The 16,307-nt window shown below is 45.1% G+C and overlaps 1 protein-coding gene across 1 annotated transcript in view; it reads right to left on the reverse strand.

Annotated features, from left to right (window-relative positions):
* Positions 1-973: 973 nt before the first annotated feature.
* CELSR1 (cadherin EGF LAG seven-pass G-type receptor 1) overlaps positions 974-16,307 on the reverse strand; it is a 159,355-nt gene continuing 144,021 nt past the window's right edge. Inside the window, exons 26-35 of the mRNA XM_032201043.1 lie at positions 12,890-13,002; positions 11,493-11,572; positions 10,051-10,177; positions 8,018-8,143; positions 6,335-6,471; positions 5,723-5,826; positions 4,739-4,906; positions 3,786-4,028; positions 3,229-3,493; positions 974-1,590 (exon numbers count right to left, since the gene is read on the reverse strand). Of these exons, the coding sequence (XP_032056934.1) occupies positions 1,566-1,590; positions 3,229-3,493; positions 3,786-4,028; positions 4,739-4,906; positions 5,723-5,826; positions 6,335-6,471; positions 8,018-8,143; positions 10,051-10,177; positions 11,493-11,572; positions 12,890-13,002 (1,388 nt within the window). The 3' untranslated portion in view covers positions 974-1,565. The remainder of the gene's footprint in view (positions 1,591-3,228; positions 3,494-3,785; positions 4,029-4,738; positions 4,907-5,722; positions 5,827-6,334; positions 6,472-8,017; positions 8,144-10,050; positions 10,178-11,492; positions 11,573-12,889; positions 13,003-16,307) is intronic.

A 16,307-nucleotide genomic window follows, 5' to 3' on the forward strand; every position in this document is an offset into this window, starting at 1 on the left:
TTTTGTTTTGTTTTTCTTGATCTCCTGCATTCTATTTAGGGTGATTTTCTGTACCTTCCCTTTCACATATGCACTCATACATGAGCTGGTATTTTCCCAAAGGGCTGCTCTGGAGCGCGGGGAGCTCCTGAGAGCCCTGGTGGTCACGGCCGTACCATTGAACATGAAACCTGAACCCTTCCACGTGCTTTTGGACACACCAGGAAGGCCAGGGATTTCTCAGAGAGCTGGGAAATGAAGCCTGGCCATCCTTCCAGCCTCGTGTTTCTGCTTTGATTAGCAACGTGCTGACTCCAGAGGGAGAGAAAGCAGCAGTAAACTAAAATGCCTGCTCCTCGTGCAGAACCTGGGAGGAGGACCCTCTTCTCAGGAGGCTGTTTTGTCCCTGAGCCAGACCAGCAGTGTCCGAGAAATCCACTCCACAGCTACACCACTTGTTTTCCTCTTCTTGCTGTGGGAAATATTGGTTTAACTTCTTCCACGCAAGGACTGTGTTGAAATCTTAAGACTAAGACACAACTTATTTTTAGCCCTGAAGTTCAGTTTCTGAACATTTCAATGCACTTGAGAGAAGAGGCCAAAACACCAAAAAAAAAATTAAAAAAAAAACATTTTTTTTCTTTAGTTTTAGAAGAGGTTACGAAAAAACATACTGTGTCCTTAAAGTCTTCCAAAATCTGTCAACAAAACTTATAAATTATCTTCCTGGATTTAGAAATAATCTTTACTGTCTTATTTTGAAAACTGCATTGCATCTGAAGGTGGTTTCCATGCAAAGTTACTTTAAATGCCAGTTACTTTATCAAATGCCAAATTCAAGTAAGATTGTGCAATGTTTATATAAAAAATATCAAAAACTCTTTTAATCGATTTCCTATTATCAAATTGAGAAGATCAGTATAAATGTAAAATATACAAAGGAACTTTTTCTTTAGCATCACCATACAAAATATATAAAAGTATCTACACTTTATATATATATATATATATAAAGGATTTTTATTTTTATTTTCTGAAGACGACGTGTTCATGGGGGTTTGGAGAGAGATGCTGGCATAGAAACTAAAGGACACTTGTTGGGATATTCCTCCCCAGAGCCCAGCACGCCGAATGGTTCACGCTGTAGCTGGAGAAAAGTTCGCGAGAGGCATCTCCTGGTGCTTGCCTTGAGGCGGACGGGTTGTCTTCCTGTAGGTCCACTGCAGTAGCTTGTTTTTTTCTCCCCAGCAGCTGAGCAGCTCCTGCAGCACTGTCCACACTGCAAGAAGGAACTCAATCCTTTCTAGGAATCCTTGTGGGAATCCTTGGGGCCATTTCCATGCTTTTTGGCACAGGTTCGCGTCACGTGCGGCGTGATCACAGAGCGGCCCCATCACGGGCAGCTGGGCACCGTGCCTCCGCTGCGAGCAGCCAGGAGTCTGCCAGAGCATGAAACCACGCGGGAGTCAGAGCCACCTTCGTCCTCCTGGCTGTGCGGAGACGCCGGAGAAGTCCGAGGCGGCCAGGCAGTGACCCTGCGGTGAGGAGTCCAGAGCTCGCAGCAGCGCTCACGGTTTCCTGATGGTTCAAATTGAGGTTTCGTTACTGCCTCTGTTAGTGGGAAGAAGCAATCATGCAGGCTTGGGGTTAGACAGGCACAGGCAAACAACTCCGCCCCAATCTACCTCATCCCTTTTCGTAAGGGCTCGTGCTCTGTGAAATGACCAAACATCCCCAGGGGATGCTGCCCTTGAGGAGCGTTATTTACAGGCGGTACCCAAGAGATGCACTATTTAGAGAGAACTTTACCGAGTGCTTGTGTTTGGCTAACGCTTAGGTGAAGATGTGAGGTTCACATGAAACCTTGCAAGTTGTTAGAAGCCTGGTATTTCAGACAGGTTCATGCATTCTGCTGTCAAACAGTTTTACCGTATGCAAAAGGTGCAGAGAACAGAAGAGTTGTTTAGGACACCAAGCTGGCTCACTTTTCCCCAGTACAGAACCTATTACCTGGTGGCAGCAAGCAGTTATTGCTTGTTAAAGACACCTCTGTTTCCTGGCTAACCAGGAGATATTCAGCAGCCAGTCCCCAGCAATCCAAATTTTTGTAGCGAGCTGAAAATGGTCTGCACACCCTAGAACAGCAATGGGTGTCTAATGCCTGATGGTAGAGTTAAAGATGGGTGAGAAATTTTCTCTGTGTTTGGAGAAGGAGTGAGCCTATTATTTGTACTAATAAAGGGAAGACTGTGTGTGTAAAATGTTTACACGGATTTACTTAAGGCCGTCCTCGCTTTGAATGTGAAAACTGCGATGAGTAATGAGGTTTCTGAGGACACCCGTTGGTTGGAAGCTTGCTCAGCCTTTCGTTGGTGTTTGATTTCATTTGGAACAGCAAATACTCACTCTGTGCAGTGGGTGGGAATCACACACCTGCTAATTTAGGGTTAGTGGCTCGACACGACACTTCTCTCTGCAGCCACTGGATCTCACACCCAGGTAACACCCCCCCCTGCTTGGCTGGATCTCCCCATGTCCCCCCCAGGCTCACCCCACAAAATGCTGAGCTTCCTCCGGGTCCTGCTCACTCATGTCTTGCCCCTGCCTGCCTTCCTCCAGCTGCCTGCTGGAAACCCACTGCACCTCTTGCTGGACACGCACTGAGAAATGCTGCTCTGTGTTTGCCCTGCTCTGATCCTCCTCCTAGGGTGCCTGCTCCTGGCCACGTTATCATTAATTGCACCCCATTAGTGACAGATCCCTAATGGCCCCAAACACCCTCCTTGCTACAAAATGGGAGAATTGGTGAAAAAGAGGGGAAAAGAATGCTCCATTGGTCCAAGGCGTGTGAAGGTGAGAGGCTGGGAGCACAGAGGTGGAAGCAGGAGGCAGCCCTGAGCAGAGCACCCCTGAGCAAACCCCACACCAAGGAGCTGGGGCAGAGCTACGTTCCTCATGCCACTGTGCCAGTAACAATCCAGTTTGCAAGTTCAGAGCACACCAAGGTGACTGGTGACAGGTTTCTATCATGGCACCTTGCCTGTGATACCTGTTTTTGGCCTTCTTGTCAGTAAAACACTGTGGTGTGGGGACGTGGTGTGGGCAAACAATCAGCAAGGCCACTGGTGAAGGACTCAAGTGCAGTCCCCAGGCGAAATCCTTGCTCATGTGGGATTTTGGGGCTGGAAAGTGGACGGAGAGACCAGAACCATGGGAGCTCTGCCAGGGCATCCTACTCGTGGTACTTACTCTGAGTCTGAGGTCTCAGCATGTCCTGTTCCCACGTGGACGTTCATGGCCATGCCGTTGAGCTGGTCTCGAGACTGCTCCCTCCGAGCGTTTTTTACTGTCACCCCCGAGTCCGAAGGAGAGCGGACCCCATCGTTGGTCCCCAGGGAAGTAGTCCTGGATGAGATCGTGGTCTGGTTATAATCCGACAGCTTTTCCCGCAGGCGATTCTTCATATTCTTGTCCATCAGAGGGGGAGGGTAGGTGACTTTGTTCTTTAAGATGCCTGTTAGAGAAGAGAGGGAAGAATCAGAATTTTGAAACGTATCAGTAAATTCATTTACCAAGCTGAGCACATGCAAAAAGTGACATTTTATAGTTCTTAATCAGAATTCCGCTTTGCCACTTTATTTTGAAACCAAAAGATTAGACTTCACCAGCTGCCTACTGGCTTTAGTTGGTTACACAGGTTGAAGCCATTTGGAGATTGCTCTTTCCCCGTGCAGCTGCTGCATTAACTGATGCTCATTAACGCCCCGGCCCCCCAGCGTGCTGTGACGTGGTGCTGGCCACCTTACCTTTCCTCTGCTCTGGCTGCTGGTTATTCTGGTGGGACAGGGGCCTGTTCTCCTTCTGCTGCCCTTCGTTCTCTTTGTCCTGCAGCGCTTCGTTGTTGTGGTTCATCTGGTTTTCCCTGTGGAGCTCCACGTTGACCTTGGTCTCCACTTTGAGTTTCTGCTTGCCGCTGGGGTCCTCGCTGTCGCTGGCCGTTATGCACTCTGTGGGCCAATAGGGTTTCACATGATTGGGAAGGGTATCGACTGCAATGCAAAAAAACACTAGCTCGAAAACCACTGTTTGATAGGCTTTCACAGCCACTGCCCAGCCTGTCTCATCTCCTGCAGCCGGGGAGTAGCTGAGTGGCAGACCAGAGCAATGCTTTCGACGATCTTCGCTGGATTACACTACTCTGGGGTGCAGCAAACCCCCCAAAACACTTTTGTCAGGATGAGAGGGTGTCCCTGCGAGGCTGCTGGCAATCTGAGAGGTGTGAGACCAATCTGCCCTCCCAGCTGTCCAGGGATGGCAATCCCTCGGGCTCCCTGGGGATGGTGGTTTTTTAGGGATGAGGGCACCTGAGGAACTTTGTGCTGTGTCTGTGCAGAGCACGCAGCTCGGACACCCCCTTACCCCTTTGCCTAAGCTAACTAACCTTCCGAAGACAAACTGCACCTAGGAATGGCCATACCCTGCCACACAGCGCTGGTACTGGTGGCCAGTGCTTTGGTTCTGCGACCTCTCCTGACCCTGCTGAATCCACAAGCATCTGCTGCATGAAGAGAGGCAGGTATTTCTTCCTCCTGCCTTCAAAAGAAGCAGCAAAATAACCCTTCTTCCTTCACGTGAGATTTTGCTGGCTGTGTAACACCATTTCCAAACGTTGTATGCTAGCCTGATAAATTCGTTCCACCTACTCTAAAGCTATTTTAAATAAGATACACCCATTGCTGTTCCCTCCCACCAGGAGTACCTTTAGGTGTGCTGTGGAGAGGGCCACGCTCATTATTTTTCGAAGTGGATGTGTTCCACTTTTTCTCTGGCTCAAGCCCATCTTCCTCGCTGTCCGATGAATGGGAGGAGGCGTAGGAGCTGCTGTGTTCGTCGAGGGACAGCTCGCTGTCAGAGTCCGAATCATGCTCTACAGACGTGGAAAGGGGAAACAGAGCAATGAGAGGGTGAGCAGGAGCTGGACACGTCAGTCTGATTGCATGAACACAAAGACAAGGCAGGCGTCTGGTTTAGGGCATGCCAGGGAAGAGCACTTCCAGCCACAGGTGTTCTCAGGATTAACTCACAAGGACTGTGGCATCCACCTAAGGAATTATGGAAGCACGCTGCTCTGCTCAGCTAATGGGCAAGACCCTTTTTTTCTTCAAGGGGGCTGCAGAACAGAACGGGGATGCTTTTTTCACTAGTCAATACACAGAACAGCAGCTCCACAGCATCTCAGCCAACACAACACGCTGGCAGAGGTACCTAAAAATATCAGGAAATCTGCAAATGCACTCTTAAACACTGCTACAAGGCAACAAAATTTAACATCAAGACCCCAAATGAAAGGAAACCAGCCAAGAGACAGTTCTCATTTTCTTGTACAAAACACATAGCTGTAAAAGAGGATATTGCCTCAAGGTCTCAAACATGAAAAGATGTCCAATTAAAAATCAAGAGCAGCAGCGCATAATTCGTGAGAAAGAAGAGGGACGCCAGAAACCATCAACAGTTGTGACAGCTGTCAGCTTAAAACTGAGCCATCACAAGAAGCAGAAAGATCATTCCATTCCAGAATTCCCTGGTAAGGCAACCACTGCACAGCTCGTTATGCCAACAGCACAAGGGGAACGAGGCACACCGAGTCGGAGTAACTGCTCCTCCTCTTACAGAAGCCTTTGAAAAAACTGCTGAGAAGGAAAAGGTTCACAACTGGGTCAAAGCATTTTAAAGAAATTCTTACCGTTGGATTTAGATGGATTCCTATGAAAAATGGAGGAATCTGCTTCAGTCTGACCAGCCCTTGCTTGACTTGAGGATCCACTGAGCTTATGAGCAGCATCATCCCTTAGAGAATAAAAACAGGGGACAACTTTCTTGGTCACTTCACTGTTCCTAACAACAAGGCAGACATGCAGATGAGATTCTTCTGGTCACAGACAGCTGCAGCACATGCTAATTAACCTGCGCTTAACTGATTTTCAGAGTAGGTACTTTCACAGCAAGACAGGTTATGTCTGCCTTTGGAGACATGAATTGCACCCTGAAAAAGCCTGATGTTAATAAGCTAAGTCCCACTCCTTGAGACACATCTGTATTTTACCAGGCAAGCAGCACAGCCCAAATAGTTAACAAAATAGCCACGTTAACCACTGCACTAGTGGAAGTCCCCACTGAAGATGCATGCAAAAGAAAACACACAAAAGTAAATGACAGTCACACGAAGCAGAACGGTTACAACATAAAACAAGATGCACTTGAACCAAAACATTTCTGTTTGGCTTTTTCTTTTCCACAAGAGGAATGAAAAGGGAAAGGCAAGCACCTGAAAGCCATGCACCTGCCACCTGATTACCTGAGAATATAAGCAAGGTAGCTATTGTGGCTCTTGGCTGACCTGACGGTGCTTTCTAGGGAGACAGTGGATTCCCCAAGGGTCGTGCGATACATATTTGGCTCTTCTATGTACGTGTTGTTACAGTTCAGAGATCGCTGAAGGAGAAAAAGACACAAAGCAGTAGTGAATGACAAGAAGAACTTGTTTAAGCAGCATAATGCAGTGGATTCCTAACCTTCCCAGGCAGCCCTCTCTGTTCAGCAGGGCACACTAACAGGGACAGAGGGCAATGCACAGCACCGATGCAGAAGCTTGAGCCTGAGATCTGTAATTGATTTTCTTTCTTCAGAAATTTTGTTCAAAAGACTCAGACCACCCTTCCTTACATCTCCTCTCCTACAATTGATGTAACCAACTGTAGAGTGTCGTGCCTGAGAAATGGAGTTGGTGATGGTCTCCTTCAGCTTATTGCTTCTGGTGGCCGGCTGGGCACTGGGCACTGTGTGCCTTTATGGCAGAAAGATTTGAAACGTGACTTGAGACTCTGCTCTGAGCCATTGAGGACATTGGAGAGAAAGCCTGCTAATTTTTGCATTGTTTAACTCGAGTCCACATGTCTCATTAACATTACCGCAAGCAGATGGGTAATCAGATCAAAGCAAGATTTTTTTTTATCTTTTTAGTGTTTTTCACCAGGGTCTGTGGGCAGAGACCTGGTTATTCAGCGCAGTGCTCTGAATGCCCATGACTTGTGAAACCCAGGCTCACAGGCCCTGCTCATCAAAGGAGTGTCAGTGCCTTACTTCCACTGAACCCAACTGCTTAAAAACCATTGCAGAACTAGGCCTTAATACCTCTTCCTCAATTTCCCACCTGATAATAAAATCTAAGTATGAAGGACTTACATTTCCTGGTTAAAATAGATTTAAGCAATGTCTGTGTTGTAAACCAGATGAGCAAAGGCTTGTTCTCTGTTTTGAGAGTAAATGGCAGTGCATAGCACAACTCTAGTCCGCATTATTGAACTTTTTTTTCCTCCCCAAAACAAGATTGCCAAATCCACATTGCCTCTTTGGGAACATGCCTTGGCCCATGCTGGCCTCTCTCATCCCCAGCCATCCCTATACTCTGGGAGATTAGCTGCAAGCTGGCACAGCCAGAACCATGTCAGGGGATGCACTCACAGTTAAATCTCATGGACAGCTGCAGGCCAGGGCTCAAGCCCATGATCTGATCCTATTTACTGGTGTAGATGCCACCAGGTTTGCAATAAAGTTGGAGGGGTAACCAATTACTTCAATTTACAAGTTTCAGACTGTCCATCATATAAGTCAACAGGACTATAACCAGAACAGTGCAAGGACCAAGGTGGTTCAGCACACCCCATATACACTTTCTGTCTTTGAATTTTGCAAGAATAAAAAATAATCAATTCCTACTGAAAGTCCACGTTACCCATCAAAAGCCTCAAAGGAACCAAGTGGTTTTTGATGCCAAGGAAAAAAAAATCCCTCTCAGATGTTTTAACTGAAGCAGTAATCAAAACTTTTGAGAGAAGCCATCAGTAATCTTTGTAAAAGTCACTTAAATAAATCAGACAATTTGCTTAGTTATGGACAAGCCACCTGCAAGTGCATTTTTGGTAACTTCTACCAGCATGAAGGAAGTTCTTTTCCCTTTTTTTTTTTTTTTTTTCCTTACAGTTAATAATGTAGCTCTTGTGGCAGTGGAATCATCTGGAAGAGGTTTCTTGCCAGTTAAAGTGTTCTTCAAATGCTTCCTGACTTCTTTGTTAAACACGCAGTGGAAGAAGAAAATGAACAGCCCCTGGATCATTTCAGAGAAAGGAAGAACAAATATAAATGATTCAATACTACCAAACTGCAGATACAAATAGGTATTAGAGCACAGTTGTTTTGAACCAACCCCTGAATTCTAGGTCACAGTCAGTGATTTCAATAGCAATAACTATTTCCTGCCTTTGACTGAAATAGCATTGACTGATCTCCTAGGGCTTCTTCAATATTTGCTTCCAAGTTTAAATGTGCATCAAGGGCCTTGGAAAATATATACAATGATGTATTCCTCCAGGGTTTACAGAGCAGAGCTCATGGCAGGTCTCACCCTGCCCCATGGTTTGGTAAGGAACATTTTTCTCAATATGTCCAGTGAGGACCTCAGTGTCCCACTGATGGACATTCCAGGGAGTTTCAGGGCTGTACATGTTAAGATTTTAGAGCTTTTAACACTGATGATGAGACAAAATCAATAGCAGCACATCAAAAATATCACAGCCTTTAGTGAAAACCTCTGGCAATGGGGAACTTCTGTGGTAGGTGTCCTTATTACTGTTGCTAAGAGAACCTTAGAAAGCTTTGTAAGACACGGAGAGGTACTGGGGGTGGAGAGGTCCCAACTTGTGTCCCCTACGTTCATCCATTCAGCAATATCTCAAGGAGGGAAAACTGCCCAAATCCCCAGGACTGGGCAGCTATTGGCCCGCCAGGAACACCCAACGATAACTTTCTTTGGGGGTGGGGGACATGCACGTGTATGTTTTCAGATGTATTTGCTCTGAAGGAATTCATGCAGCTGCCAAATGGTTATCAATTCTGGTAGGAGATATAGTTTATAGAAGCCAATCACTCATGAAGTTGCAGCTGTACCAACATCACACGATGCCTGCATTTCATGACTTCAGCCAAAGCAATTGACTTAGAGTAACTTTAAACTTCAAGTTCACTTTCTAAACATTCAATCAAATGCAATCTTAGTTGGCATTAGCACTTGGGGATTATTCATTAATAAAACTCACATAAATGTCTCTTTAAGTTCAAAGAAGGTAATGACGTGAAACGCCACATACCACGGTGCCTCTCTGGGCAAATTTGGAGAATTCCAGCTGCTGGCTTTCCTCCCTCTCATTGGGTTTATATTTAATTTAATTTTATCCTAGGCTCGTGGAAGCCTGGTTTTACAGCCTGAGTGGGTATCTTTATTTCAGAGCACACCAGTTGCAGTGGCAAAATATCCTTCCTCCAGGCTGGTCCATCTGATGTGCTTCCCAGGCATGGACAGGCATGGGAGAAGACCCACCAGGCTTCTTTTTCTCCTTGGTTGCAATTTGTGGCTGTTGTGCTGCAACCAACAGGAATGGCCTGCTAGCAGCAGCTGTTTGAATATTGCAGGCACTTGCCATGACAGTTTCTGCCATCTTTGGTCACTTTCAAGTCATGACTATATGACTTCCTGACTACTTCCACGCCAGGTCTCCTACAAAAACTGTTCTGCATCTTTAGTCAACAACTGTGCACACCGGGACAAGTGATCCAGTAATCCTTAATACGAGTTGTGTTTGGAGATCATTATTTGACTCATTTTCTTAAACAGTAACTTCCTTTGTGGAAGCAACAGGATGACTGTTAACTGTAAGCATGCAGAAGAGAGTAGCAAAGATTTTCCCTCTGGGAAGACAGAGGTATAATTGCCTACTGTTATTTGTCTGTCACAGGTTACAATATTAGAGCACTTATCTTAGAATGACTGAAAGTGAGAGATGCAATTACTGAAAGTGATGACTTTGGTGAAAAGAACCCTCCCTTTGAGAAAAGAGACCAAAAATTGTACTTAACATCTTAACAACATCTCAGTTACCAAGTTAGCCAATGTTTATCTATTTTGGGGGCACAGCAGTGCACTCAGTGAGGTTTGCCCCTGGCAAAATGCTAACTTACCTGCAGGCAGCTGAAGATGGCAAAGAGATAGTGAAACGTCATGACATCGCTGTTCACTGCCATCAGCCCCAGCAGCCACGTGGCGCTGATGAGCAGCAGGAGCAGGAATGCCGTCCGCAGCACGGAGCTGTAAAGCACACAGGGGGGTTGCAGCATGAGAGGAGACATGAGGAAAGCCCGGCTTCCCAACAGGGGTGGGACCACGTGGAAGTTCAAGTGCCCTTTCCTCCCTGAGAGCACACACAGACATGGTGAGGAGCACGCCTACAATTTGGGATCTAGAAGGGCCCTTTGGGCAGTGCCCACCAGCCCCCTGTTCCCAACTCCCTCCTTATGCTACTCAGTGACTTCGAACATTCGGGTGATAAAAAAGGTGATTTCTTTTCAAGTCTGCTTCCAAGGTTTCCTTCAAACAAACACGGCTGTTCGCCAAGCCCTACGGTTCAGTCTTGTTGACTGTGAGGAAGAGATGTGTGGGGTGAATGGTCAGGTCCATCTCATTTCTGCTTGTTGAGTCCACCTTCACATTCTTTCTCCATGTTACAGCCCACGGCTCTGGATTGAGAGCACTCAGGGGAGTATTTGTTTGCCTAAAAGCATTATTTCCACAGGCAATTGCAAAGGTTGGTCACAATTCTAGTGGCAAAAGTTTTGTGTTATGAGTAAAATAGCTGCTATTAAGTAGCAATTACACTCCATTTGTTTAGGAACGTTTAAAAAAGAAACTGAAAAAAAATCACCTGACAGCCGATGCTGAGTAAATAGCTTGAAGAAGCCTTTTGTAATCTCATTCAGCTACCTGTTTGGAAACAGGGGCTGTCTTGCCACTAGCTAATCGCATTATAGCTCGCATGTAAATTCTGAGCTTTGGGCAAAATCAGAGTTAATGGGAACAGGCTGCCAGGACAGCCTGGAAAGGCGGCAGGTTTCAGCTTGTGGGCTTTCTGCTCATCCCACGGGGAGCAGGCTGGGCGTGGAGGCTGGTCCTCAGCACAGGAGCCTCAGTGTGTCCCTGCCTGACACAGCTGGTCATCCTGGCGTTCATTGGGGAGAGCTTTCTGAGCCATGGGTGGCCACAGGGAGACCCAGAATTATACCTACCAGGAAATGCCAGGGTTGAGGTTAAGGGACAGTGTAGTAGGGAGTATGATGAAAGACCTGGAAGACTGTAATGACACCACACAGAGACTGATCCTTTCTCTCTTCCCTCTCTTCTCCTGCCTACACTTGTCAGCAGTGCATAGCACTGTGGTGGTTTTACACCAAGGGTACCCAGGGATAGGTGCTGGTAAAGAAACTCCAATCGCCTCTGCCAATGCAGACCGGCTCCTTCTCCAAATATCTTACTTATTCCAACCCTGATGCCTGCTTTTAAGCAATTCTGTCCCTTTGTTATTCTTGACCAGATTTATTTTTCTACAGGTTTTTGAACGCCAACTTACATGACTCCAGTTTTTTCAAATGAACGTTGCCTTCGTCTGCACGATGCTTTCATTGCTAGTATGAAGATGACAGTGTTTATCTGGAAGGGAAATTGAAATAACAGCATGGGTTCTTTCTCTTATTTTGTCAGAGCTCAGTTTTCAATGACAATAGAATTTTTATCTTAACATGGTTTGTGGTGCTAAGAATATTTTTCCTTTAATTTACATGTCTCTTCCAGTTCCAAAATTCATCCTGTTTCAAGCCCACATCAGTCAAGAATGTCCTGGGACTCAGCCTGGATGAAACACAGCAGTAAGATTGCTTGAAAGCTTGAATGAAACAAAACCTCAAGAATAAACTCAAGAATGGCTGTTCCTGTCCAGACCAGAGTCCACTCGCCCAGCATCTTGTTTCAGCTGGGGCCAAAGCAGAATATAAGAATTTAATAACAGGGTTTGGTGATAATTCCTCAGAAAGCCCCTCCAGCCTCTGCTGATTTCCAGAGGTGGGATATACTCGGTGGGATGTTTGTACTTAATCACTCATTATGAATAGTGATGCTGTGAGTTTGTTCAGTCACTCACTTCCTGAAACCACACAGAGCTCCACCATTGCTATCATCTGGTTTCTGGGAGTTTCTAACTCACCTCCCTGTGGAGCGATCCTGTTTGCTCTGAACCTGCCACCTCCTGCTACTATTTGTGTTAGAAAAGACAAAGCTGGCTCCTCAGTTACATTTTCCAGGCTACTACACTATTACAGACTTCTCCCTGTCCCCTTCTCTGCAGCTTTCTTCTCTTAAGGCTGAAGGTTCTGGTCCACTTAGATGCTCCTCCAGCAGGGGCTGTCCCCTGTCTCTGATAACTCACAACCCCAATCCACACTGCTTCCAGGTCTACTTCATACTTTTTCTGTTGAGGAGACCAGAACTGCACTTGGTATACAAGATACAGTCACATGGATATTTATCTTCTGGTGATCTGTTACTGAGAGAAGTTTTGAGGGAGACAAACTCCAGCCAGTTCTTTAGAGTTCCTGACTTACGACTTACTTAATATTTCTTTAGGACCTCTGGATGAAGTGACTTGTTACAGCTCATTCTATTGACTTGTTTTATAAGCTCCCTGACCAACAATTCAAATATGGAACAAGGCAAATGTGAAAAAATAAGCATCTTTCTAGCCACAGAGATATTTATCAACAATCTTTGCACTGGCAAGCAGCCCTCTAATTTCCAAGAGCTTAGTTTAGCTCCTATCTTATTTCTTTAAGCAGAAGATGCAAACTTGAGCACGTTGGCTTCAAATGTAAAGAATACTGCTGCTTTGGGTTGTGATTACTGGTTGACAAAACATAAAGGAAGAGGTAGTAGTAGGGAAAAGACAGTTCAGGATGCCAACTCCACCATACTTACAACTACAACGATTACGATGGGTCCCGCAAAACTCCAGATCAGGGTGTCATGAACAGACAACCAGCAGAAATCAGGGTTCCCATAGCCTTGTGGATCCAGACCAACAGCAAGCCCTGGGTCACAAGATGGGGAAAAAGGACATCAGAAATGTGCTGGTGAGATCTTTTATACAAGCAGGCACAGCAGTAACATTTTGAAATCACTGTCCAACAAACAGAAGGATAGTGGCAAGATGTGTTCAGTAGGACAGTCTGGGAAGTCAAAGTCAAGACAAGCATCGAAATAAAACTTTTGTAAACCAAAACCTTTACACTGGTCATCCCATACCAAATGACACATCCCACATCAGATGAGTTTTGCCTATCAGAATAAAGCTCAGCTACATAAAAACTGCAGTAAATGCAGGTCCCAAGTTAATTCTGTTCCAACACAATTTTATAGTCATATTCACACAGAGCGATGAAGCCTTCAGGGTGAATGACAAGCAGAGGAATTTCAATAAGCCTGTGCAGTAGAATGACATGAATCATAACCGAGGAGATGTCTATACTACAAAAAAGTGCATTCTTAACTGCTGTGAGCTTACTGTCACTAAAATAACACCAGAGACAAAGGAACTTGGGAACTCACGGGATTTAACTGCTTGAGCTCAGGAGCGGAGGCTGAGACTCCCTCTGAGCCAGGTGAGTGCTCACCTCACCTTGCTTTCAGCACTGCTTGAAATGGAGTTTGGTGATGCCCCCAAGGCAATTGAGTTAAGAACACACCTTTTATTGTTTTGTTTTTCAAAGCCTGGATATTTCCTGGGGATTCTCAGTCCAACCTCCACCTACTGGTTTGCTGTGCCCTCTGATTTTGTGACCTACACCTTGTGCCCATATGGCAACAGGCCAGGATTTCTGCCTTTGACCTGCAAAATACTGCAGAGTTCCTCCTTCTTCAAGAGGCAGAAATTGATCCCTGTGAAGCCTTTGGCCAGTGCCATATGGTAAATGGCTGCAGCGCGTTGTTTGGGCACTGGGGCACCTACTGAGCTGAGCGTATGCCCTGCCTCAAGCAGGCATCCAAGGTTCACGGCAGTGCCCTTCTCCATAACGAGGATTCATGCGTATTAATAAACACCTTTTGGAACTGAAGCCTGTGTACTTTGACAAAAAGACACCAAAAAAAAAAAAAAAAGGGAGAGGTAGTGGTGTTTCACCCTCTCTGCATAAAACTGGCCCACAGCCAGTACTCACATCTGGTACGGGCCCATGGTCTATGAAAATTAAACTGGCTTTTTGGCAAAGCGGTGGATATCGGATCTGTTTTCTCTGAAGTGTGGAATGAGATGGGCTGGTCTCTCCCTCTGCTCCCATTGGCCCTTCCACCACTGCCTTCAGCAGTTGCCATCCAGAAAGAATTAGCCATAAATGATTAAGGGACCATAAAGTATTTTATACAGATGTAATTCTATAGACACAGGCTGTTTCCCAGGACTTGATTTCCCCATTAGTGGGACTTAAACTACGGTTCGACCAAACATCTGGCTCGGAGAGTAACTGGCACACTGCAACATTTTTTCACTCCCCAAATCTGACCCTAAAGTTCTCCATTAAACAAATAGGGCAAATTTCGGTCTTCAGGTAGGCGGTTCAGATTTTACTGGACTCAACAATACGTGAAATAACACTTCACCCAAAGGCAGAATTAAGCCAATGGCAATTTAATATAAAGAACCATTCTGGCACACTGGTTAAACGCTACAGGCTTTAAGGACTAGACCGAGTGTGCGGGCTGCACGACAGCTCACTGGTGCTCATGGGAACCAGGACTGAGCCCAGCAGCCTGTGGGGACCAGCACCTATCCCAGCAGCATGCCAGGAGCACACCGTGGGGGCATGCTTTGACTCTTCTGAGCTCCTGCAGGCTCTGCAGCAACTGCACATCAGCCTTGCCTTTTTCCTGATTCATCACCTTGCTTAGTATTTATAGCAAATTTGGAAAATGCCATTATTTGGGGTATACTGATGTTAGGGTGACATAAGAACCTGTTTTAACATGAGCACACCCCATGGCAAGCAGTTACTGCATGTATATGCCAACTAGTTAGCATGTTGCCACAAAGAGGGGTCTTGCTCAGTGCCAAATCCAGCCCTTCGCTTCTGAGGCAAGGAAGTCATAAAATCCCTTTCCTAGATGGATCAAACTACATCTTAAAATGAGCCAGCTTAAAGCGATTTAATTTGCTTTAAGCAAATTCCACTATTGCTCCCCATGGAGGAATATTCCAGATCCTTACGCTTTTCATGGCTGTAAGCCTTCTCTCAACTCCATCCTACATTTATTCGCAGCAATTTGCTTTTGTATGGTGTGATTAAATGGGGGTCTTCACCACTGGAGTATTCTCTAGGTAAACATTTTGCTAAGATTTTTTCTTCCCGAAGTTCAAGATTCCTGTTTTTAAGCAGCCTGGTCCCATCGCAGACCCCTTAGACTACATCCCAGTCTGAAGTGAATGTCATTTTGAGCATGGAAGATAGGAAAAAAATGAACAAAACAGGGTAAATCAACTGCTACTATCAGTTCATTTTTTTTCAGGAGAGCCGTAATAGAGATATATAGGGCTAAGTATCTTTTAAATAAAATTATAAAGCCATTTGGATGCCCAAGACTAAAATTCTTTCCCATATCTAGACTTTTCCATTATTGAGAAACATACACAATCCTTCTTTCATAAAAAAAATAAATTAAAGAAATCATGTTTAAGAGGCGTATTAAAGAAGTTGGAACCTTCTTATTCTTTAGATATTAAACTTTAAAATGTATAAAAGAAGCTTATTTGAAATACATACAGTAACAAAGCTATCCAGGGGCAAGAAATACCACATTGTGCTTTTTATGATGAAAGATTTTTCTCTTCAGATGATTTCTAAACCTGGAAGGGCAAGCTAATGGCTTAGCTTTCTTCACTCTTCATTCAGCAAAATCCTCTGACTTTCTCAGTAACAGAGACCTGACATTTTATTTAAGTGAACTGTCAATCAGTAGATTCAGAGTTCATGGTACAGGAGACAAACTGGAACCACAATTCATAATGTATGCATGATTTTAATACTGAAAAACAGTTCCATATTACAGAGAAAAATATCTGATTGGAAAAATGTAAAAATGGGTAATATTGTAATATTCATGTTGCATAATACTGCTGTTGAGAAAGTCCCAATTCATTTAAAATTCGGGAGAAACCAAACGTGAAATAGAAAATCCTTCAGATGAAACTACTGAAGAGTTATGTGTTCTGAAATGCTAATTGTTTACTTCCTTTAAAAATATTACTTCTTTTCTACCCGAAATGATGCTGCCAATTATCTCATGACACTTAATATTCCTGAGTGCATTGCAGTAGTCTTGTGGGTACTGATAACAGTTACGCAGG

Source organism: Aythya fuligula, chromosome 1 (assembly GCF_009819795.1).
Source record: "Aythya fuligula isolate bAytFul2 chromosome 1, bAytFul2.pri, whole genome shotgun sequence".
NCBI classification, from domain to species: domain Eukaryota; kingdom Metazoa; phylum Chordata; class Aves; order Anseriformes; family Anatidae; genus Aythya; species Aythya fuligula.